Below are 26,639 nucleotides of genomic sequence, written 5' to 3'. Positions count from 1 at the left end.
CTCCCCACCCTGACAAACACTTGGAATTGTAGGCATTACTATTTAGTTTGACTGGGTTCCACAGATAAATATTGTGAAAATAGCCGAGCTACAAGCTCACAACGTCTCGCACTGCGAGGCGTTGTGAGCTTGTAGATCAGCTTTTAGGTATAGAACATTTGCTAATACAGCGTCACAATCATTTCAACGACTTTAATCTTTGAATAGTTGTCCCTGGAACAAAATATTTTGAGATGGGGGTCCGCGGCCAAATACATTTTGGGGGTCCTTGACGTGAAAGGGTTTGAGAACCACTGATGTATGCAAACCCACTTCTGAACTAGTGGTAGTGAAAGGTATCACATGTCAGGCGTACTGAAATTCTCAAATTTTGGCTCCATATTTGCGTTGATGCTGTGAACATGGACTTGATTGTGTGCATTCTGCATCCTCTGCTTTTGCACACTGTGCTGGATACCGTAACAGAAGTAGATGAGTATACCTGTAAGAAAAGAAAAGTTACAACATGCGTTATTATTTGATATATCGTCGCTGTCAGGCAGAGAAACCTCTTATCTCCATTATTCAAACTTTTTGTGTTTTTTCGTAAATTAACGCCCTACTTGATCATCATACTACAGCGTCACACAAAAGCATCAAAAGTAGCAGATCCACACAAGCTCAAAACGCGGGCTTGTAGATCTGCTACTTTCAATGCTTTTGAATTAGAATCATGAAAAGTTACAGTTTTGGACATGAGATATGAGGTTTCCACACGACAGAGACGATATGCATCTGCATATTTAATTGGTGCATTTTCATGATTATAATATAATAATAATAATAATAATAATAATAATAATAATTGTCCTTCCATACCAACTGTCATCCAAATGGAATAGCGGATCCACGTGTCTGATCCCAGTTGAACCATTAGATAGATGTTTACGAAAGTGCTGAATATTGGAAGCAAGGGGACAAAGGGAACCTGAAGAAATAAAAGTCAAAATGTTGCTATAGTATATGTTAAACTTATAGTTAACCACTTATTACTTACCTATATATATTATACATATTTTCATGCTAACGGGTAATGAATGAATTGCCTTGGTCCCTAATATATATATATGTATATATATATATATATATATATATATATATATATATATATATATATATATGCTCATAGATATGTATGCTCAATAAATATTTGTATTTGATCCAAGAACTGTCTGAATGAACTGGAATTACGTGTCAGAACGCATACTGTATCATTTTCGATTTTTAGCTATAACCATTATTTTATACTTTAGGCTCACCCAGTGTGAAGTGAGCGGTGCTATTTATGAGTTATTAATTTCATCATGCATCTCGGTAGCCAATCACAGCACGTCCTGCGAAGTGACGTACTTATATTTTTTACATTATTATTAATTTCATCATGCATCTTGCTAGCCAATCACAGCGCGTCTGCGAAGTTTGAAGTTAATTTCATCATGTGTCTCGCTAGCCAATCACAGCACGTTCTGCAAAGTTTAGCCTATGGGCGTGTTTTCCACAGCATGGCGTCACAGCGAAAGACACATTTTCACGACGGAAAGAAAAACTTTCACCACGGATGGGTCCTATACCCTCTTATAGGAGCGGTTGCACCGCTCAAAAATAGCAAATATACAAGCTCATAGCGCAGCACTCGGTGCCGTGCTATGAGCTTGTATATCTGCTATTTAATAGCCCAAAGAAATGTTAAAGTGACACAGATGCGTTTCCCGGATTGAATGGGTTGTTAAAACATACCATGAAGGCAGCCTTGGCTGTGCTCTGTGGTTGTCTCCATATGACCAGAGCAGTGAGGACCAGCAGCAGTGTGAGCACGGTGACACCCAGAACGCTCCACCATTCCTGCCTCTGCAGAGAGGCTGCAGCCTGGCTGATGAAGAGGCTCAGAAGGATAGTTAACAGGACTGGGGACGGATAAATCACAATTATTATATCATCTAATAATGATAATAATGATAATCTATGTTGAAAAATGTTCATAATTTTTTTTTTGAATCCCAAAATAGCTTATCTACAACGCGATATAAGCTATTTCCACAATGTTTTAATTATTTTCCATTTATTTGTATATCGCAATTATTTGCATGACAATTAATCGTCAACTTAAATGCTGTAATCGCGACAGCCCTAATGGTTAGTGCTGTCTCCATTAGGTGTAGATATACTGCACAGAATACAAATATATGGGGTTAAGAAGATCTCGTACTCATTATAACTGCAAGCATTGTCACGTTGCTCGAGGTTCGAACGGTGGGTTGTGAGGGAGGAAACACGGCCCCGGTCACAGTGAACGATTCTGGTTTGCTGAAGCTTGAGTCTTCACTTAGATCAGCTTCGTACCTGTAAAGACAGTAGATATTCACCCATCGGATGGATTAGGTAAAGGACACATCAAGTTAAACTCAAGTTTACAGGTGTATAAAAGTGGATCTCTGTAAAAGTGGATCTCGGACTTCAAGTGGCCAGCCTGTGACATATTTATGATGTACAATGACATATTTGGTCAATGTTTCAGCCCGATCAGAGCCCCATTTGACTTCCATTGTGAAATTTAAATCTACTCTGCGTGTGCGTGCACACACACACACACACACACACACACACACACACACACACACACACACACACACACACACACACACACACACACACACACACACACACACACACACACACACACACACACACACACACACACACACACGCACGCTATAGCCTCTATGAAAGGTTATGTATTTTACTAGTACACTACTTCTACTGCTTTGTATAAAGAAAACATGTACGCCTATATTTAATCATGTTGAAAACATTTAAGCCAATGGAATACTACAAAAATCACACATGAATATCGCAATAATTTAAAAAAATGTTTTCCAAGAAGTGTACCTCAGTATCAGGATGCATATTGCAACAAGAGTATAGGCAAAGAGAGTTCCAATGGACATCATGTCGACTAGTGCCTTCAGGTCAAACAGTAGAGCCATGATAGCTGGAAGAACACATACAGTACACTGCATTAACACATGATAGCTACAAATGTTGACAAGATGTTGACATAGGGGTCCCATGGCACAAAATACTTTCAAATGGGGGTCCCCGGCCAAAATACATATACATTTGGGGGTCCTTCATATGAAAATGTTTAAGAACCACTCCACTAAAACATGTAGTGACTGTTTCACCTGCTACGACCCCAGAAACCAGAGTAGCTATGACAGGACTCTGCCTATCACTCATTTGACTGAGAGGCTTGAAGAGAAGTCCATCCCTCGCCATGGCGAAGAGCACACGAGGCATGGGAAACATCGCCCCCAAGAGGCTATATGGGAAACATACAAAATGCACACTGTTACCCAGATGTTGCAACTGTACAGTAGTCTCTAAAGCTAAATTCCAATACTCAAATGTCTGCCTCCTCGCTTCCTCCGTCCTCTGTCCTCCAGCATGGCAGTGTTATGTGAAATTGGTGACCTACCAAAATATGTGACCATCTTGTGGACTTCACATAACTTACATGGAGGTCACGGCCTCGAACTCTGCTCATAAACAAACTGCAATGATTTATGTTCGGACACTGACGTAATGTGATGTCTACACGATTGTCACTCATTTCGGCAGGTCACCAATTTCACCTTAACACCGCTATGCTGGAGGACAGATGACTGAGGAAGCAGAAATATTTGTATTGGAATTTAGCTAGCTTAAGACAACTCTTCCACAATCTTCAAATGCTACTGAGTCTGTAACCGTGTTGCCAGATTATTTTTAAACATTTTAAAAACACAAATCTGGTATGCGGAGTTCCCTGGCACAACATATTTTTAAATGGGGGGTCCGTGGACAAATAGATATTAATTTGGGGGTCCTTGTTTGAGAACCACTGGTTTAAACAACATTTAGGGAGCAAAACCCAATTAAGCAACTACACTTTTGAAATAAGCAAAAAAAAACACCAACCACCAATATTTACAAGCAACTTTACAGAAAAACAAGCCCAAAGTCACTTATAATAAGCAGACCTGGCAACGCTGGTCTGTAACTGCGCCTCACAAAAGTTGTAACAGGAAGATGTCATCTGTTTTTCATTTCCGTTCATAAAAATATTCAACTAATTTGATTTCCAATTTCCAAATCCACTTATAGAACATTGGTTCTCAAAGTGGGGTCTGCTTGCAGCACGTCACAAAGTGATGCGCTGTGAGCTTGTAGATCTGCTACTTAAAGAAATAATAATAATGATTTGTGAAAATGTGTGAAAGATTTAGAAAATGTTTGAAAATGTTTGAAAATGTTTGAAAATGTTTGGAAACATTTGAAACATTTGAAACATTTGAAACATTTGAATCAATTATTTTAAACATAAATCATCTCTTCTGGGGGTCCCCGGATATTTTCAGATGGGGGTCCACGGCCAAATACATCAATACATCAATTTGAGAACCACTTATTCAGAAGACTGCAAACGCAAAACGGAAGTGATTTTCCGCTTCATTTTCTACTCCTTTTCAGCGTTTCCGTTGTACTGGACTGTTAGGCAGAAGCATTTGAAAGTTGTGTGTGTCAAAAACAGTCTGTCTGGAGAGACTATTGCAAAGGAATTTTGAGTATACACCGGAAACCACGTGAAGGTGTCACTATAAAGTCGGAGCTCGGCTGAATCTCACACACCTGTTACATAAACATCTCGTACCTTGTTGACAGTGCACAGAGCGATCCCACGGCCACTGCGTATTTTGCAGGGCCCCAGCCGATGTAGGAAAAGGCCACGGGCAGCGGGCTGTGGGCACTGAGCAAATAGTACGGCTGCATGAGGGTCAGGGCGGCAGACACGCCAAAATAAGCCAGGAAGCAGATGAGCAGGGAGGCCACGATTCCCAGAGGAATGGACTTCTGAGGGTTCTTCACTTCCTCTCCTAAAAGGTAAACACATTGTAGATCATCACACCACAAAGCCATTGTTGTAGTTTAGTACTGTTTGCAACAGTTTGTCTCCTCAGCAGTTTCCTGTTTAGCTTTACATTAAATACACATGGTAAGGAAGGTGTTTAAAGTGACACAAACTGGAGAGTACTCATCTAAACACGCATCCATCTCCATTGTTTGGTGTCGTGTGAACATGTACTGTAGCATGGGAGCATGTAGGAAAATATTATCCTTTTGTGAAGTAATTTAGGCACTTCTTTTTGCTGGACCACAACAGCGGGGTCAGCCCTTCCCATGCGAATGTCTTAGACCCAGTGGGTTTCAACCTTTTTCATATCAAGGTCCATTAATTATTCAGCATTTGAGCCACGGACCACCATTTGATGAGATTTAGACTCTCAGACCCAAAAATTAGAATATTTTGTTATCGTTTGATAAGATTGTGTCCACAATTGTGTTGATGTTGGTACCATAGGAGAGATAACAGGCAAACGTTGATCAAAATAACAATTATTTCATTAAGTAATGCAGATGTGTATCAATAAATAATGTAACTCTTGAGAGTGTAAAATGAAACCAAATGGACCCGTAAGGGTCCATTTGGTTTCATTTTACACTCTCAAGAGTTAAAGATCTATAAGGGGTCCATTTGGTTACCAACTCTCCATCATTTACAGTAGCTGCGGACCACCTGGAACCCCCTCAAGGACCACTGGTGGTCCCCAGACCACTGGTTGAGAACCACTGCGCTGGACCCTTAACGGCCGTTGCTATGTTCATGTGTGATACATTGTAAATTTGAATGGTTTAGGGCCAAAATACATTTCTGATCTTGTGCGATATCATGAACCATCCAGATCTCTGGGGTCATCTGGGAAAAGGTCTGATTTCTGTCCCCAAAAACCACAAATAAATAAATGCGGGGAAGCAGCATTTAGTTTTTATGCACCACATATTTGGAACAAACTCCCAGTAAACTGCTGGTCTGCTGCCACTCTTATTTCTATTAAAACACAACTAAAGACCTTTCTGTTTGCTGCTGCCTCTGATTGAGTTACTTTTCTTTTTCTTCTAGAAGACAAAGCATGGGATTCTTTTATGCTTAAATGTGCTTTACACAGAACATCAAGAAGGAAGGAAGGAAACACAATTATACAATGACATTAGGATGCATTAAAACAAATTTAAAAAAAGTTTTCAATGGGGCAAAGGCCCAGGAATAAAAGCTATGATAACATAGCGACAAATGTCATTTACCTGTTGTGGCAATGCAGTCAAATCCAACGAAAGCGTAAAAGCATGTGGCTGCCCCTGCCAATGTTCCTTCAATTCCAAAAGGAAAGAACCCACCCTCACCGGCGTTACCGTAGTCAGTGGTCTCATTCAGATAGGTTTGGTTTCTAAAATAGAATCAGTAAAATAGTTACATGCAGAGAAAAGTGTTAATTTAACTCTAAGTTTGCAATATAGAAATAATCTGTTACAAGTAAAAGTCCGGAATTTAAAATGTACTTGAGTAGAAGTACAAAAGTATTGGCATCAAAATAGACTTAAAGTACCAAAAGTAAAAGTATACTCATTATGCAGAATGTCCCATTTCAAGTTTTCAAATGTATAAATATCTTTTGAAAATAGCAGATCTGCAAGCTCACAATGCGACGCATCGCGACGCATTGTGAGCTTGTAGATCGGCTATATTCAAATGGCCGAAATGTATATAGGGCTGAAGTGGTTAATGTATGTAATGTATGTAATAATAATCAAAATCTTTTCATATAAAAATCTTTTCAATAATCAAAAAGTTTTCAAATAATTGTAGTGGAGTAAAAGTACAATATTTGCCTCTGAGATGTAGTGGAGTAGAAGTAAAAGTATTGGAAATTGGAAATACTCAAGTAAAGTACAAATACCTCAAAAGTATATTTAAGTACAGTACTTAAGTAAATGTACTTAGTTACTTTCCACCACTGACAAATTCTTACACTCTCAGAGTTAAACTAACACTCCAGTGAGGTAGCTTTATAAATATTAATAATATAATAATATAATAATTCTGTGTGAATGGAGTGGAAGTGTGTCTGTACAGAAACAGGAAGAGTTCATACTCATATAATAATGATCCATTCAGGATAGAGTCCATACTGATGTACCAGTTGTCAATGTCTCCCTTTATGAAACCAGCGATGATAACAAACAGCAACACCACCACGTTTATCACCGTGAAAACCTTATTTACGATGGCAGACTCTTTTACGCCGAAAGCAAGAATGCCTATAGGGAGGAAGCACAGGAAAATTACTTAGCATAATACAACACAACCTCATCTACCCAAGACAATTGAGAACGGATGCTGTACTGAATAAGACGCTGACATGCTCTGAAATGTGTCACATTTTGAATCATATCATTAAACTAGAAAGGTGCGCTCCTTGGGGCACATATCTCTGCCAGGCCTATATCTATAAGTCACTAAATCTCTGCGTGTCAGTCTCTCCGGGACATAACTCTGAGGGCAATAGACCAAACGGTTTCAGATGTTGGGCGTGTGTCTCATAAGATTCCATGATGGAACCTGCCGAAAGGCAATTGACCCTCTCTCTGTCTCTCTCAGGGACATCCAGTGTAGCCAGGGTGTAGACTGATTGTGCTGGGCTTCGCATAATGTTTATGGGATTCACATGCTATTTGTGCTGGGCTTCGTGCTGGATTTTGCATGGCGTCTGGCGTCAGACATCTGTGCCGAGCTAGGCCTAGTCTAACAAAATTACTATTTAATTGAACATTTTGTTGAATAATCAATCACTATATGTCCATAAGGTGTGAAGTATAAATTAAAGAATATACATTGTGGCACTTGCCTGCCAGCAGCATTATGAGTCCAGCTGCAAAGAAGTCTGGGTAAGGTGCCAGTCCTGGTAGATCCATAGCAGCAGTTCTGCCCAGGGTGTTGGCGATCACACTGCCAATGAGGTCATCAAATGTTCCTGTCCACGCCCTGGCTACACTGGATGTCCCTGAGAGAGAGACAGACACAGAGAGAGACAGAGAGACAGAGAGAGAGACAGACAGAGAGAGAGAGAGAGAGAGAGAGAGAGAGAAAGAGAGACAGAGAGAGAGAGAGACTCAATAATCTAGAGAGAGAGAGAGAGCGATTTGAGAGAGAGCGATTTGACTTGGACACAAATGGCCACAGGGATCCACTACTAAAGAAAGTATTCGCAGGTTAGGTGATGGGAGAATTTAGGTGCATAAGACATGAGAAACTGCAGTTTTCCAGGTGAGATATACAGTAGGAGATCACACAGGCAAAATGCATGATCCCTACTCCCTACCTATGACATACTGTAGGACTACTCCCTACCTACAGTATGACATAGGACAGCATCAGGTTCTACTACTGCCTACCCAGAGCCTTGTATTAGAGAGTTGCGTCACCTCGGGGGCAGAAAACATCACGTCGAAATAGTGACAAACTAACTCATAGATTCCAGTGCATTCCGTAAACTTCCGGTTCAGGGCTTTGTCACTATTCGGCTCCTCTGACTGGCCTGATGAAGTGAACGGAGGTGACGCAACTCACGGCTTAAATGGCTCTGTCCCTACCTATGACATAGGACAATAGCAGGTTCTATACTCCCTACCTATGACATAGGACAGCAGCAGGTTCCATCCCGTGATGAAGGCCCAGATCTCGCCCACCGTCACGTAGCTGTACAGGTACGCGGAGCCCGTCTTGGGGACTCGAGCTCCGAACTCGGCGTAGCACAGCCCCGCGAAGACGGACGCTATGGCCGCCACGAGGAAAGAGATGATGATGCTGGGCCCCGCCACCACCCTGGCCACTTCCCCCGACAGCACGTACACCCCGGCCCCCAGGGTGCTGCCCACCCCCAGAGCCACCAGGTCCAGGGTGGTCAGACATCGCTTGAAGTTGGACACCTCCCCCTCCGGCTCCAGAGGTTTCCTACGGGTCAGGCTCTGGAGCAGCAGCAGTACCTTGGCACCGGACATCCTGCACCACAACACACCATAACACACATAAAAATAACACTCAATCAAACTCATCGATTTCATTGATTATTAGAAAATGTATTGGTAATTTAATCAAATAATGAATTAATACTTGATCAATGTTTTTGGCATGTCATTACAGACAAAACAATTTGATTTTTTTTTTCAAATATAAATATCGAAATTGTTGTGCTCTACAAGCTCGCAACAAGTTGTGAACTTGTAGATCTGCTATTTATTATTACTCAATTATTCAATTCAGGTAAGTAATCGATAGAATAATCACAAAGAAATAAATCGTGTATAAATCCTATACACCTGAATAATATGCATGACTAAAATGACCAGTAACACTTTCTATGAAGCCCATATCTATAATGTATTATGAACATACTTACAGTATAATGCATTACATAATGCATATGCTGATAACAATGTATAATTATTGTTATAAGCTCTAATAAATACTGCTTTATAACAATAATCATAACATATTATAAAGCCTTGTATAATGACTTATAAATTAATGTATGAATGGTTATAATTTGTTTATAACACTGTATAATTACAGTTATAAGTACTCATAAGCTCCGTAATGTTTGATAACAATAATCATATCACATTATAAAGCATTTTATAATGACTTAAAACATCAAGTATCACTTCATAATTGCTGGACATTCACAGACTTTTTCTTTTGACCAGGATACAATGTCTATTATATTACTATCTATAGTTATAATACATTATAATAATTTCATAATACATAATAATCACTGCGATTATAATAAGATTACAGTCACTATAAGTAGTAGTTGTTATCTATTATTCTAAGCAATGCACCTCTTATTGCAGGTTCCAAACGTCACTATTTATTGTCTATAAATTGAAATACAAACAAACCAGGCTTTTGCATTTGAATTTGAGTATGTCGTTACTTTTGGGTATGTTAAATGAAAATCTAATCAACTGCAGGTTTGAAATTGACTTTGAATACAATGAATTAGAAGGAGTGTGTAGATATAGATATGTCGTCATTATACCACCTCTTCTCAGGTGATTTAAGCAAATAACCCTGACCAGCTTAGTCTGTCTGAGGAGAACACATGGTATGTATTATTAAGTAAAGCCAATGCCCATAACAAAGAAAACTGTACATAAGACTAAATACAAATATAAAACTACATTGAATTTAATATATGACGAGACAGAGAAAAAACTAACAAACATTGAAAACTGAATAGTGCTAATATGGCCTTGGATCAAAGTGTTTTTGTGTTGATAGAACTAAATAACACGTATAGAACAAATCTCCTGGAAATCAGTGCGGTACAATGGTCACTGATCTCTAGATCTTCTACTTTGAATGTTTTTAGAGCAAAGAATGATGAGGTAAGACAATTCAACCCAACCACTATCACACATACAGGCATAAACTTAATCATTGACATCACAAGACATTTGTTATGTTAAAGGTGGACAAAGGGAATGTTAATATAGGCTATGCAATTAAGTACTGTATGTACTTTAAAGCATATTAATCCTCCTATGGACAACATTAAATATCACAATATGTTTGACCCAATATTGTGAGGATAATATTGTATTGTGACGATAACATACATTTATTTTTCTAAAATACAAGCTCACAACGTGTCACAATGCGATACATTGTGAGCTTGTAGATCGGCATATTTGGTTATTTTCAAAAAATAAATTGTATAAAATAGGGCTTAAGTAAATAAAACCAGGACAATACAGCACTTATGCCATATCACGAAATCACAACATCCGAAATCCCATACAATAGCTAGTCTCATATCACAATATCCATATAATATATTGATACAATAATCAATATATTATTGTTATAGTTATATATTAGGCTACTGTATGTAATTCCCTCTTACCTTGTTGGCTGGACCCTGCAGAGTGCCTCTTTCCCAGGCCCCAGACCTCTCTCTCTGTGGACATAAAGCCATTGGACGTGTCCTCCTGTGTGAGCGGCCTCCAGGCTCCAGGTTACGCTGTGTTGATCTTTTACACATTATGTTACATTTCAGACGTACGTGCTACTTCTGAAAAGGACAGGATCAGAATGATAACTTTCCCATAAATCTGACAAAGGTACTACAGTGTGATCTGAAGCAATAACATATCATTGCTGTCGAGCAGAAACCTCTTTTCTCCATATAACAATTCTTTTTTTCCCGAAGTGATAAGTTTTGAGCTTGTAGATCAGCTAGATTTTTTTTTTTTCCTCCTGAAAAGCAACCGTTTTGGACACCTGACAGTGACGGTATCATACTGTAGGCATTCCAGAAATTACCCAATATAGAACATTAAAGTAGAAGTCTTAAAGGATCTGACATTAACTTTACTTAAAAACCCATACAGTTTACCGGAGTCCCCCAGGGGTCTATCCTAGAGCCCCTATATTCCCCCCCCTCTACACTAAATATATTCGCCAAAAGTAGCAGATCTGCAAGCTCAAAATCTGACTGTTGCAACGCATTTGTGAGCTTGTAGATCTGCTGTTTTTGCCAAATGTTTGCCCCACAATACAGATGCTAGGATTCACATGGTTAAATATCAAAATGCAATTTAATTGTAATGAGCTTGTCTGTTTGTCTCTGTGTGTACAGTATGTCCACCAGAGGATACATTGTTAGAGGTCAGGATATTATACGATTTTATAGTATTTATGTATTCATTTAATTTCAAAACCCATCTGACTTTGTTCTTATAGCTTTGTTTGCATGTGGCACTTGTGATCCTTCCGGGATCAGAATATTTTTTCTGAGAAATGGCACAACTTTTGTTCAATGTTGATTGGCTGTAATGTTGGTGATGCAGGAATTTAAACTTAACTCAGCAGCTGCACTGTAAGCTGTTTTGTGCCCAAGTGCCCAACCATGAATGTGTGATGTCAAATGTCAAATGTCAAAACATGTCAAAACATGTCAAAACATTATATAACATTTACATTTGACAGATTTGACTTGAAATATAAGTAATTTTCATAGAAGGAGTGTGCAGATTAGTGTTGTCCCTATGTCACCTCTTCTTCCCAGGAGATTTAACCCATTATCGTGAAAATTTGTGCAGTATATAATTTTTTTTAAGCGAACATCTTTAACTCGAATCTTTGCTTCTGGGAGTCCCTGGAACAAAATATTTTGAGATGCGGGTCGGCAGCCAAATACATATACTTTTGGGGGTTCTTGACCTGAAGAAGTTTGAGCACCACTGATGTAGAAAGTTTAGAAACAAAGTTTTTCAGAAAACTGTTAGGATGTAGAAGACATTTGTAGAATCGGCCTCAGGTCTTAATGGGTTAAGCAAATAACCCTGACCAGTTCAGTCTGAGGAGAACGCAACTATCTCGAGAAGAATGTGACCTCAAAAGAGGTTAGGTGTTATTAGGTAAAGCCAATATGCCCATAACAAAGAAAACAGCACATAAGACAAAATATAAACAGCATTTAAAGTAGCACTATGTAACTTTCCTCTTCTACCTCGGATTTGCACCCGGTTTCCTCCGCAAGTGCTGACATTTTTTACCATTGAGCTAATAGAGCCTGCCTGCTTGCTCAGAGGATAGATTGCATCTTGAGCATCAGGTCAAAATCTGTGTCAGATCCTGTGTCTAGGTGAGACATGACCTTTGACACGATCTGAAGTTACATAGTGCCACTTTAAACTACAGTACATTGACTTTCCTGTTGAGACAGAGAAAGAAATGTTGAAAAAGCGGAAACTTTAAAAACTGAACAATGCGTTTTGTTTATAAACGTGGCCTTGCATCAACGTATTGTGTTCATAGATTGGAAACTAAAGAACAAATCAGTGCAGTACAACGGTCACTGATCTCTAGTGGTGGATATGTATCAAAGTACATTTTCTTGAGTACTGTACTTCGGGTAAATATTTTGCCAGCCAATGCCCATAACAAAGAAAGCTAAATATATGAAGTTTAAATTTAAATTCTAGTTAATGTATATTTTGTCTTATTAAGCTGTGGATTTGTCCACCAGAGGGGGATGAAGGGGTTCCAGGGGATCGCCAGCTAAATCAGAATCAACTTTATTGTTACATCACAGGTTTACAAGTTCCATGGTTTTGTTATTTCCATAAAAGAGAAAGAGAAGAAGAAGAAGAAGGGTGGCAAGCGGAAGACAGAGATCAAAATAATCATACATATATCTACACATAGCTATATCCGGTGCAGTAACAGTAAGTACCTGAGGTAAGACATAAGGTGGTGGAGCATAGCAGCAGATGTATGATTACTAAATTGATAGTTAGGAACAAGGAACCAAACAGACCCTTACAGAGCTGTAACCCTGAGAGTTATGGGTTCATTTGGTTCCATCTGTACACTCTCTGAGTTGAGTTAAATTCCCAATGGTGCCAGTGATTTGATGGAGCATACACAGTATGTGCACAGATGAGCACAGTATGATCTGTGTGAACAGTATTTGCTGTCATGAGACAAGGCAGGTATATCATCTAATATTGAATCATTATCAAGGATTACAAGTTGTGAATATGCAACAATACGTGTTTCAAATGACACTCTCCCTGCTATTATGTTCTCTATTGACATATATGATTAGAGGAAGTGACATAAGGGAGGCACAGGAAGGCTCCTAAGCCGTGCTGGAGCAGCACAGCCATTGTTACGTAATTGGTGAATATCAAATGACAATGAACAGAGGACTGAGAGAGACAGAGAGAGAGTCTCGGAGAGAGAGAGAGAGAGAGAGAGAGAGCGAGAGACAGACAGACAGAGCTGTGGAGGGATTTGCTATAAGTTGGAGGAGATATTTTATCCCAGAATACCATCCAAAAATATTTCGTGCCAGAGACCTCCCAGAAGCAAAGATTTGAGTTAAAATGTATATAGTGCTGAAGTGGTTAATATATGTTTTGTAATAATAATCTAAATCTACAAAGTAACTAGTAACTACAGTTTTCAAATAATTGTAGTGGAATAAAACGTACAATATTTGACTCTGAGATGCAGTGGAGTAGAAGTAAAAAGTACTGAAATTTGGAAATACTCCAGTAAAGTAAAAAATACCTCAACATTGTACTTAAGTACTTGAGTAAATAAGTACAGTACTTGAGTAAATGTACTTAGTTTAGAGGCTAAGCTTTTTTTTCACGTCATACTACGTATATATAACACGGTAGAACACACCACTGATGTGACGTGAGTGTGACATAGCATCGTTCTACAACTCTCCTCTCCAAACTGGAACAGACCCCCTTGGACCAGTGATGTGAAGGGGACGCGTTGTAAATCGTCATTGTTTTCACCGTGGACATCTGCCTAGCAACACACTGAGGAGATGTCCATTAGATGGTAACGAGTGAACAAACAAATGAACTGCAAGGTGCAGTCCACTGTCTCCAGGAAATCACATTATGGCTTTAATTACATGATGACAAGCTAATAACCAGTAAACAGTGACCTAATAAAAGGGAAAATCGTTTGGGGACAACATTTATGGATATGCTTTTGAGATTGCATGTGAGCAACATTACATAGTACAATTTATACAATCTGCTAATCAAGACATTTCCCTCTTTAATTGGAAGCGTTTCTAATCAGACTAATTTCTACTAATGGATTGCAAGCAGTGGGTTAAGATTAATCGTATTACAAACAATGTAATCTGTTGCACAAAAATCTGATTATGTTTATGCTGGAAAATATGGATGAGCTTCATTACTGAGATGGACAAGTTTAAAGGAAGGAGGTCTTTATATTAGATTAGAGTTTTGTTATATTACATACACAATTAAGCATCATTGTACAAAAATAGTGAAAGATAGCATATTCACATATTTGCACCTTGTTCATTGAGTAACTTTAACTACATAGTCGTAGATGATGGAAAGTAACTGAACATAATTATGTCACTGTTGATAAAAGGGAATAATTTCAATCTAAACCCCTGTTTTAGACTAATGACACCTTTCTCATTCTTGTTACACTATATCGTCTCTGTCGGGTGGAAAATGTCCAAAACTGTTACCTTTCAGTATTCAATTACATTATTTTGCAAAAGTAGCAGATCTACAAGCTCAAGCTCGGCCTTGTAGATCTGCTACTATTGATATTTTGTGTGACGCTGTAGTACGATCAAATAGGGCATTCATTTACAAAAAACACAAAAAGTTAGAATTTGGAGATAAGAGGTTTCTGCCCGACAGCAACGATATACTTTGTTGTACATCAAATAATGAAATCTTTCGCTATTCTGAAGATGTTTAAAACTTGCCCAAAATAGTGACATCAGGGTTAATGTGGTTAAGGAGGAATGGGCTGAAAATGAGCTGCAGGAAATGGCCTGCCCCCTCTCTCTCTCTGTTAATGATTGACATGGAGAAATAGGTCCAGCAACCTATTGTCTGAGGAATCCATTCTACACACTGGAGAGGCTGGAGAGATCCTTGAGAAAAAGTGCAGAGATGCAGACAAACTGTGTTTTTACTACAGATGCATATCTGAATAATTTCCAAGAACCCAGGGGGTAAGTTTGATATTTATTAGGTGTTACTTACCGGATGATGATAAGGCTTTGTGATTATTTTGTCATTATTGATACAGCCGTTAATACTATATATTATGCTATAACTAGCTACAGAGATTTCTCATTATTTGCTGTGATTCATTTGGTAAAGCCTAGTGGATGTATGAATTATGTAATATGCACTACACACATACAGTAGTCCTGACATATACATAATACTACATATATAGTAATGCTTCTATTAGTATTTAAAGTGTGTGATAATTAATTTACCTCACTATGTAACTTTTTTAAATGAATATAATGCAAAATCTGTTTGGTAGAGTATTTTAATACAGTACAACTAATTGTTATTATTAATTTATTAATTGGGCTGGTTGTGTATTGTCTCCCTGCTCTTCTATTGAGACATTTAGATCGTGTCAAAGGTCATGTCTCACCTAGACACAGGATCTGACACGAATTTTTACCTGATGGTCAAAGATTCAATTTATCCCCTGAGCAAGCAGGCTGGCTCTATTAGCTCAATGGTAAAAATGTCAGCATTTAAGCGGGAAACCGGGTTCAAATCCGGGGTAGTAAGAGGAAAGTTACATAGTGCTGCTTTAAAAGTGTGTAATAATTAATGTGCTTTTTGAGACTGTGACTTATTTTTTGTTCTTGTTGTCTTGTCCTATATTGGGAACCCTGGTATCCATCATTGAAAAAGTTATATTTAAATTTCAGTATTTCTTAAAATCTTCACTCTTTCATCAATCAATATAAAAAAATAAAAAAACAATCTTCACTCCAAGAGGAAAGTTGACATTACATTGTAAACAGTGCCTAAAACTGTGTATAAAGTTTGAGTTAGTGAAGGTGTGGCTCCTCCATGTGAGCTGAGCTCTTGCTTCATTAGCACAGTGCTGCAGTGCCACAGCATTTTTCCAGGACTATTAGCCCGATGCGGCGGAGCCGTTATCACACGTCGCCATGGTAATGGAGACTGTGGGCCACAGCGTGAGGCTTAAGCAGGAAGGAAGATCAGTGGAGTGTGACCACTCCTGTTTCATGCTCCTTCTGGTCTTTCTACCCCCCCCCCCCCCCCTTCTCTCTTGAGAGCTATTTTAAGGAGCTAGACGAGTCAGTTAGGTAACTGTGACACATTTAACAACCGTTTCATTCATTTATCTTTTTCAACTCCCTATTTTGGGCATGTCATTACATCAGGGTAAATCTTTCAAAAACTTTAGAAAACATAGGGCACCAGCCCTATTCCTCGGGGAACAATACAAGTTGGGAACAATACAAGTTGGGAATGCATGCCCTGTTGCCAGAGTACTCACTGTACCCCATTGTTAGGGTACCTTTGTGCGGTACCCGTTACCACAATCAGCGATTTAGAAATGGGCACTGGCCTACTCGGGAACGATGCAAATTGGGTGTACCAGCAGTTTATGCAATGCCCTTGCAATTGTTGTACTTGATGTCAGAGTACCCATTGTACCTGTTACCAGTAGCCATTGCAATACCCACTACCGTACGACCGAATTTGGAGATACGGGAATCCCTGATATCATTAGCACGAACATTACACAAAGCTCCGCCAATCAGTGAAGCTGAATTCAGCAAAGGCACCCCCCCCAGGTCATCGTCGGCACACATGCCAACTTTGAGCTTGTACGGTTGAAGGACGCCCAGGTTACTCCCAGGACAGACATACAGAGTACAGAAACACAGACAGACACTAAAATCTAGTTTATATACAGTAGATTTTGCCAGTGAGATCAGATCTTCTGCTCTTGATGTGACACTGAACCAAACATGTGTTTTCTGTTCCTCTATAGTCATTCCCATCAGAGCAAACACAACTAACACACAACGACACCGCAAGCAGATTCATGGGAGGACCTGCGGCTGAAGACATCTTCACACAGAAGAAACCTGTCTGAGAGCATTGAGAGATGAAATTCACCCTGCATTATGTGCTGCTGATGGGCTGCACGTGTGTCATCTCCACGTACGGACCCCACCAGAGAGCGCAGATGACCGGTGACATCCTGCTTGGGGGGCTTTTCCCAATTCACTTTGGTGTCACCGCCAAAGACCAAGACCTGGCCGCGCGTCCTGAATCCACAGAGTGTGTCAGGTAATGTGAGCGTACGGTTAACGTTTAGGCAAAATGTGCGGGTAGTGTTAGGGTTAGTTTAACTCTGAAAGTGTATTTGCTATATACTTTTTTGTGTGGTGAATCTACAAGCTCACCATGCGTTGTGAGCTTAGATCTGCAATTTTTTTTAAATCTTGAATGTTTTGACATTTAGTACATTTTCTGACATTTTATTATTACGGGGCCAGAGCTCAGGCACTGAGCTGGGCTCCGTTTTAAGATTGGCATTATTTTTCTAAAGTGCTGTCGCTTTTTAAGAAACTCGGCCATATGGTAGTGTGTCATGAGAAACGGTCAAGAAATGAATCTCACAGTCATTCGTCAAAAGGTGGTGCTATAGCACTCAATTGAAAGTGCCAACTTTGAACAGGTACAACTCAAGCCCTGTTTGACCTACAGCCAGAAACTTCGATACACACATGCGTCTACTCATGCCTAACAACTTTCACACTCTGACTTTTGACCTCTGACCTTTATATCTCCCACCATTTTGAATTATATGAAAAACATTCATTGGCTCTTAACTTCTGAATTTTTTCACTTATGGAAAATCCGCCACTAACGTTTTGTCGGCAAAGGTACTCAAAAATCCCAGGAGGAGATAGGTTTTAACTATTGCAGTTTTATGAAAATTATTCATCTGCCCCTAACACACACATGCAGACTCACATTTCAAATATCACTGAAACCAATCTTACTCCAATTGGCCAAAGGGGGGCGCTATAGCAATTTTTTGAACATGCAAACGTTAAACAGGCAAAAGTCATGCCTCGTTTGGCCGAAAGTCGTGAAACTTGCTTACACTTGTGCCTTGACTCATGAGGAACACATCTATCGCTTTGACCAGTAAGCTCCGCCCTTAGATTGTCCGCAATTTTGAGCAGTTTGAAAAACACTTAAACCCAGGATTTTTCAGCTATTTGCGTGAAACTGTATTATTTGTGTGACCTCCTTTTTCACCACTTCAGGTCTGTCGGTCCGATGGCTTCTCTCTACAGAATCTGCCTGACAACCGCAAGGTCGCTGGTTCATGCAGACTTCATTTAAAGTGCAATGCAAACAACATGACTGTATCAATGAATACATGTGCAATTGTTAAAGATAACATGAAATGCTTATTTGAGAGTATGTTTTTTCAATGTACGACATACTTCATTGTGAAAATAGCCTATCTACAATCCTATCTACAATCTCACAACTTTGATAGCAACGTTTTGTGAGCTTGTAGAGCGGCTACTTTCGGAAGTTTTGGTTCCGAGGAGACATACAATTTCTCTATTGGTAAATGGTTTGTGAACCAGTGATCTAGAGTAGTTAGTGAAACAGAGGCCTGGTTCATAATGGACGGAAAGAATAATACATATCAACAGACATTGTCAGGGAGGCCATATTACTAGCTCAATGAGAAAAGAGGCAGTCTGTGAGGGCAAAGGTTGCTGGTTCGATCCCTGTCCTTGACAATGTGTTGAAATGATCATGATTTGGCATTCTTAGTTTTACATGTAGTGTTTACTGAGGTTAGGGTGGGTGAGTGGGGGCATTGCATAAAACATGACCTTGTTAATTAATGCATGTGCAATTGTTAAAGATAACATGAAATGCTTATTTGAGAGTATTTTTTGTCAATGTATGACATACTTCATTGTGAAAATAGCTGACCTACAATCTCACAACTTTTCAGATAGCAACGAAAGTATTTTCTGTCAATGTATGACATACTTCATTGTAAAAATAGCTGATCTACAATCTCAAAACTTTTCAGATAGCAACGAGAGTATGTTTTTTCAATGTATGACATACTTCATTGTGAAAATAGCTGATCTACAATCTCACAACTTTTCACGTTTTCTGAGCTTGTAGATCGGCTACTTTCACTGGTTTCTGTTCCGAGGAGATGTACAATTTTGATCGGTAGATGGTTAGGGAACCAGAGATCTAGAGTAGTTAGCAAAACAGAGGCTTGGTCCATCAGGGACGGAAAGACATATATATCAACAGACACTACCAGGGCTATCATATCTCTAGCTCAATGAGAAGAAAGGCAGCCTATGAGTCCGAAGGTCACTGGTTCGATCCCTGTCCCTGACGATGTATTGAGGTGATCATGATTTGGCATTCGTATGCTTACGCGTAGTGTTTCTTGAGGTTAGGGGTAGGCATAGTTTTACTGAGGTTAGGGTTAGTGAGGGTTTAAAATGCTCATTTGTTTCTTTCTCTCAAGTTCAGTCTTCTATGTTTCTATGGCTTATTGTGCATATTACTTATCATTGCTTCTTTCTTTCTTCTCTCTGCAATCGCTGGCCCCGTATTATCGCTGCTTGCAGCTATATTTTTATTTAGTTTTTTTATGATTTTGAAAAGTTTCGCCTGTAATGACTTGCCCGATGCCTGGTTGAAAGTGGTTAAATGTTTTCTTTCTCTAAAGTAGACCTTTCTTAAAATTGTTCAAGTTCAACATTTATAACCACACAGTACAAAGATCCAGCTAAATTCATGTCATCCTTGCAGGTACAATTTCCGTGGATTCCGGTGGCTCCAGGCGATGATCTTTGCGATCGACGAGATCAACAACAGCAGCACCCTGCTGCCCAACATCACTCTGGGCTACAGGATCTTTGACACCTGCAACACAGTGTCAAAGGCCCTGGAGGCCACCCTCAGCTTCGTGGCTCAGAATAAGATCGACTCCCTCAACCTGGATGAGTTCTGTAACTGTACCGCTCACATCCCATCGACCATCGCGGTGGTCGGAGCATCGGGATCGGCGGTCTCAACTGCCGTCGCCAATTTGCTGGGTCTGTTCTACATTCCTCAGGTGAGTTATAGAACCGAGATCAATCATCAATCAATGGTCCACCACTATTAAAAATATAATAAACTTTATTTGTATGGCACCTTTCATGACATGAAATGCAGCTCAAAGTGCTTTACAGAGCAAGAATACAATTACAACTACAACTAATTTAACAATAAAGCAAAAAAGAAAAGCATAAAACAACATTAAAATAATAGCAAAAGGCAGTGAATCAGGCAATACAGTGAGGACATGGATAACAACACAGAGATTAAAAAATCAACCAAAAAATCAATTAAAAGCAAGAGTGAAGAAGTAGGTCTTGAGGTGTGCTTTAAAGCTATCCACAGAGGATTGACCAATTGATTGACCAATTGACCAATATTAAAGCATGCTGGATGAATTACATAAAGATTCAGCCTTCCGGGCCACAGTTGTGATCTTGCCCGCATGGTTAAATAAAGGTTAAATAAAGGCAAAAAAGAAAGTTGATGTTTTGTTTCCATCTGGATTCAGGTTGCATGACACTGCAGGTGGTTTCAAATGCATTGGGTACAACGTTGTTTAATTCCTTTAATCGTTGCTGTTGCAGATCAGCTACGCCTCCTCGAGTCGCCTGCTGAGCAACAAGAAGCAGTATAAATCCTTCATGAGAACCATTCCAACAGACGAGTACCAGGCCACCGCCATGGCAGACATCATTGAGCACTTCCAGTGGAACTGGGTCATCGCGGTGGCCTCCGACGACGATTATGGACGCCCGGGGATCGAAAAGTTCGAGAAAGAGATGGAAGAGCGAGACATTTGCATTGACCTCAATGAACTTATCTCCCAGTACTCTGAGGATCACCAAATCCAAGCCTTGGTCGACCGCATTGAGAATTCTACCGCCAAAGTGATTGTGGCTTTTGCCAGTGGCCCCGACATAGAGCCCTTAATCAAAGAGATGGTCAGGAGAAACATCACAGATCGTATCTGGCTCGCCAGTGAGGCGTGGTCCACCTCTTCCCTCATCGCCAGGCCAGAGTACCTTGACGTTATGGCCGGGACGATCGGCTTTGCCCTGCGGGCCGGCCTCATCCCCGGATTCAAGGAGTTCTTGCAACAGGTCCAGCCAAAGAAAAACCACCCTAATGAGTTTGTCAGGGAGTTCTGGGAAGAAACCTTCAACTGTTATCTGGAAGACAGCCTGAGACTGCAGGAGAGCGAGAACGGCAGCACCAGCTCCAGACCACTGTGTACCGGCGAGGAAGACATCATGAGTGTTGAGACTCCATATCTGGACTTTAATAATCTTCGCGTCTCGTACAACGTGTACGTGGCGGTTCACTCGATTGCGCAGGCGCTTCAGGACATACTCACATGCACACCTGGACGTGGTCTGTTTGCAAACAACTCCTGTGCAGATTTCAAGAAAATGGAAGCGTGGCAGGTAAAACCCGATTCATAATTCCACGCACGCCACATGTCTCTCTACTAATTATAACAGATTTTTGCCATGCGGTCATAAATCAAAATATATATTAGTCCTTAGGCTTGGCACACTGTGTAGTAGAAGGTGTCTTACAACACAAACAAAGTAAATACAGTGCATACTCATTCATTTATTAATATATTATCTATTTGTACTCCTTGATGTGGTTATGGTTTTTAACCCATACTTACATCACATCTACCACTTCTAGACTAGTGATTTGTCTCTTTATACCGTGCTTGACATTCATGTACTGAATGATATCTCCCTCTTTCAAATACAAGTGGAATGGACTGCCCAGTATCTTATTTAGGAGAATAAAAATCAGGTCCTATAATCAGAATTGGGATTTTTCTCGCTCAGGTCCTGAAACAGCTCAGACACTTGAACTACACCAACAGCATGGGGGAAAAGGTGCGGTTTCACGAGAACGCCGAATTGATGGGAAACTACACCCTTATAAACTGGCAGAGGTCTACGGAGGATGCCTCTGTGGTGTTTGAGGAGGTCGGCTTCTTCAGCATGCAAGCTAGAAAAGAAGCCAAACTCTTCATCGACAAGACCAAGATTCTATGGAATGGACACAGTACTGAGGTATTTGAATTGAAGATACAGTACAATCTGCTTTATATCTGTTGTCTCTCTTTCCCCCGACGGAAAGAGGTCATTGCAATTATGTCCAAACTACAATAACGATGGTGGCGCGTCCAGTCCAGTGTGCCATATCTGCTTCAAATAACTTTATTGACAGTGTCAACAAGTCGGTGTCCTTCCCGACACCAGGGTCAAGTCAGATCCCATCCTAAATATACTTTTATGTCTGTCTTCCTCGTTTATTCTTGATGATACCTATGAAGGTCAATTTGAGTGCTTGTAACAGTAAAGATGAATTGCTGTCATTTCAAACCAAAGCCAACATAATCCACTCTGTGCATTAATTTGATCCATTGCAGTGATACCCATTCCAGTAGAGGTTAAATATGTTTTGTGTCATATACAGTAGGGGGAAAAGAATAGGCTAATTGAATGAAGCTCAAGGAGAGAATATATTATCACAATTATTCTAACAATCATTTATGACTATTTACATTGATATATTTTACAGACACAACCTACTGTATTTAAATTGAAGCAGCATCAGGTCCCACATAGTCATAGTGCATCATTCTTTATAGGAAAATGTCAAAGACTAAACTTCCTCTTGATGTTGTGTGTTCTACCACCTTACAGCTTCCATTCTCTAACTGCAGTGAAGACTGTGAGCCTGGCACCAGGAAGGGCATCATTGACAGCATGCCCACGTGTTGCTTTGAATGCACTGAGTGCTCAGATGGAGAATACAGTGACCATAAAGGTATGAGCAACTTACATCTTACACCAGGGGTCTTCAACGGGGGGTCCAGGACCCCTAGGGGGTCCTCAGAGTTACTACAGGGGGGCCACTAAATCTTTGTGTGATAGGGACTTTTTTTTTTACACTAACCACTTGAACCCTAGCTGGCCTACCATCCCTATTCTGAGGGGAACATTAGCCGAAAATAGCAGATCTACAAGCACACAACGCCTCATGCTGCGAGGCGTTGTGAGCTTGTAGATCGGCTATTTTCAGCAAAGAGGTTTGGTATAGGGGGAAAAAAAGAGCAGACAAAGTACTGAGCCAACGGTCAAGTTTACAAAGTATTGAGCGTTTAAGTGGTTAAATGTCTGAAAACACATTTAACATGAATACAATATGTAGTGGGGGTCCCTGCTTCATCTCTCTCTCAGCTAGGGGGTCCTTGGCCTGAAAAACATTGAAGACCCCTGTCTTACAGCAATACTGATGGTCATGATTATATCACGGCTATAGGTGCCTTAAATGACCATAGGCTGTTGTATAACATGCTGCTGTATATCCCAGCCTTGTTGCTTTTATAACGTGGTTGCCAGTGGTTAGCAGCAATATTGACCAATCATTTTAACCAAAAACATTATGTTTCGAACTAAAACCTAGCATCGCAGTGGGTTGTCTTCCTCATACAGAGAACTTTAATGTGGTCCAATGGGCAGCTCCAATCCAACCATAACATTTAATGTCATACAGTACAGTATGTACTCCAAAGGCTTTTGCACACCTGATTATAACTTTGGCGACAGGTGCATTGGTGGAGCAATCACATCCTTTTTTTATTAATAACACCCACACACTGTCTTTACTTGCTCAATAAAAATACAATATTATTAGTTTGCTGAAAACTAATAAAATAGTCTCTTAATTGAGTGATGAACACCTTGCTAATGTTTTTTGCATTTTCTTTAGAAAAATATTATTGGAATTTTGCTTCTTTAAAACATTTTCTCCAGAAGGTTTTTCCCACCCTCAACTGTTTGTAATATTATAAAAATTGATACTTGTTTTACTGTATTTAATTGAGGACACTCCCATGTAATGAGTCCACCTTTGTCCCAGTCCCTATATAAGTGATGAGTGCACTGCTGCATTAATTCTCTGTTAAACCCTGAGGAAGACTTTACAGTCGAAACGTTGGTTTCTTTTTAATAAACTTTTTGCATCGTGGCTAAGAGCTGTGCGGCCTCATCAACACTGTTACCTGCCGTGGCCAGCACATCATCAACACAGGTGTGTGCCCTCTGTGTTCACCTTGCTAATGTCAACATATTCATTCTGATGTTTGTCTCATTCACACAGATGCCAGTGTCTGCACCAAGTGTCCAAATAACTCCTGGTCTCACGGGAACCACACGTCCTGCTTCCTGAAAGAAATAGAGTTCCTCTCCTGGACGGAGCCGTTCGGGATCGCCTTGGCCATATTCGCCGTGCTGGGGGTCGTCCTGACCACCTTCGTGTTCGGGGTCTTCGTCAAGTTCCGCAACACTCCGATAGTGAAGGCCTCCAACCGGGAGCTGTCCTACCTCCTGCTCTTCTCCCTCGTCTGCTGCTTCTCCAGCTCCCTGGTCTTCATCGGCGAGCCGGGTGACTGGACCTGCCGCCTGCGCCAGCCCGCCTTCGGGATCAGCTTCGTCCTCTGCATCTCCTGCATCCTGGTGAAGACCAACCGGGTGCTCCTGGTGTTCGAGGCGAAGATCCCCACCAGCCTCCACCGCAAGTGGTGGGGCCTGAACCTCCAGTTCCTGCTGGTGTTCCTGTGCACGTTCGTCCAGGTGATGATCTGCGTGGTGTGGCTGTACAACGCGCCTCCCGCCAGCTACAGGAACCACGACATCGACGAGATCATCTTCATCACCTGCAAGGAGGGCTCCATGATGGCCCTGGGCTTCCTGATCGGCTACACGTGCCTCCTGGCGGCCATCAGCTTCCTCGTGGCGTTCAAGTCGCGGAAGCTGCCGGAGAACTTCACCGAGGCCAAGTTCATCACGTTCAGCATGCTGATATTCTTCATCGTGTGGATCTCCTTCATCCCCGCCTACTTCAGCACTTACGGCAAGTTCGTGTCGGCCGTGGAGGCCATCGCCATACTGTCGTCCAGTTTCGGGCTGCTGGCCTGCATCTTCTCCAACAAGGTGTACATCATCCTCTTCAAGCCCTCCAGGAACACCATAGAGGAGGTGCGCTGCTGCACGGCCGCCCACGCCTTCAAGGTGGCCGCCAAGGCCACGCTGAAGCACAGCTCGGCCTCCAGGAAGCGCTCCAGCAGCACGGGCGGATCGTCCGCCTCCACGCCCTCCTCGTCCATCAGCCTCAAGACCAACAGCAACGACCACGAGACGCCCTCGGGGAGGCGGGGCGTCCATAAGCCGCGCGTGAGCTTCGGCAGCGGAACAGTTACTCTGTCCTTGAGCTTCGAGGAGTCGAGGAGGAATTCGTTGATGTGATTATTAAAGAGACATTTGGGAGTGTTTAAAATGTCCCCGACGTAAGCTTGGTTTATACTTTGCGGTACGAAGGTGTCATGGGCCAAAAGTAGCTGATCTACAAGCTCACAACACGTCGTGGTGGGGCGTGTCGTGAGCTTTTAGATCGTTTATTTGTGGCCTGCGTCACAACGTCGAACGACAGAGATTTTAGACATTATAGCCATTCCATGAAGACAGACACATTTGGACCTATCCTACTATTTCCATTTTTTATTTCCATTTTTTGTAGAAACAGTTCTTTTTTTGATTTACTGTTGGTATTTTATGCTTTATTTCAGACAGGAGAGTGTAGAGACTAGCGAGAGAAGGGGAAACAAGGGCAGAGCAAAGGGGGGAGACACGTGAGAAAAGTATTCAAACCCGGGCCCTCCACTCCATGCACTTAGCAAGTAGCATAATATGCCAGTATCCTGTCTGTCAGCCAGTTAGTGCACAGGCCATATTATGGTCTGTAAGTAGCAGAGTGGCTCAGAGCCTCTGCCTGAAGACCAAAACCTTAATATCTCCCCTGGCCAACAGGGATTTCTCTTTAGCCTAGCTAATGTATAAGATGTTTGGCTTCAGTATCCCATCCGGCACGGGAGACCCGGGTTCAAATCCCGGGCGTTACATTGTGCACTAACTGGCTCAGCCCCCATAGGAACCCTGCAGTGAAAGCCTACCAGTCAAAGCCAAGAACTTAGATCCTGTTGTTTTTCTTTTTACCAAGTTGGTGACAGGGTTAACATTAACATGTTAACCCTGGTACCAACACACTTAACCACTTGAACCCGGCCTAGCGTCCCTATTCTGGGCATGTGCATGTCATAATAGCCGAGGTAATAGCAG

The 26,639-nt window shown here is 40.9% G+C and overlaps 2 protein-coding genes across 2 annotated transcripts; one reads left to right on the top strand and one right to left on the bottom strand.

Annotated features, from left to right (window-relative positions):
- Positions 1-338: 338 nt before the first annotated feature.
- Positions 339-8,973, bottom strand: LOC308090657 (cationic amino acid transporter 2; the record flags this gene model as incomplete). Its single annotated transcript, XM_080435923.1, has 11 exons — positions 339-481; positions 859-967; positions 1,777-1,943; positions 2,246-2,379; positions 2,926-3,028; positions 3,222-3,358; positions 4,730-4,952; positions 6,220-6,362; positions 7,068-7,233; positions 7,821-7,976; positions 8,604-8,973. The coding sequence occupies 11 exons, from the start codon at positions 8,971-8,973 to the stop codon at positions 339-341; spliced, it is 1,851 nt and encodes a 616-aa protein (XP_080292049.1).
- Positions 8,974-17,461: 8,488 nt separating this feature from the next.
- casr (calcium-sensing receptor) lies at positions 17,462-25,769 on the top strand (the record flags this gene model as incomplete). The annotated part of the gene is made up of 6 exons (XM_080435922.1): positions 17,462-17,646; positions 20,176-20,482; positions 21,054-21,893; positions 22,299-22,529; positions 23,166-23,289; positions 24,625-25,769. 6 exons carry the CDS (start codon positions 17,462-17,464, stop codon positions 25,767-25,769), a joined length of 2,832 nt encoding a protein of 943 aa, XP_080292048.1.
- Positions 25,770-26,639: the final 870 nt, after the last annotated feature.

This window comes from Gymnoscopelus braueri (genome assembly GCF_963280865.1).
Source record: "Gymnoscopelus braueri genome assembly, chromosome: 8".
In the NCBI taxonomy this organism is placed as follows: Eukaryota; Metazoa; Chordata; class Actinopteri; order Myctophiformes; family Myctophidae; genus Gymnoscopelus; species Gymnoscopelus braueri.
Note: the sequence above shows the minus strand (reverse complement) of the source record. Positions and strands in the feature narration are given on the sequence as shown.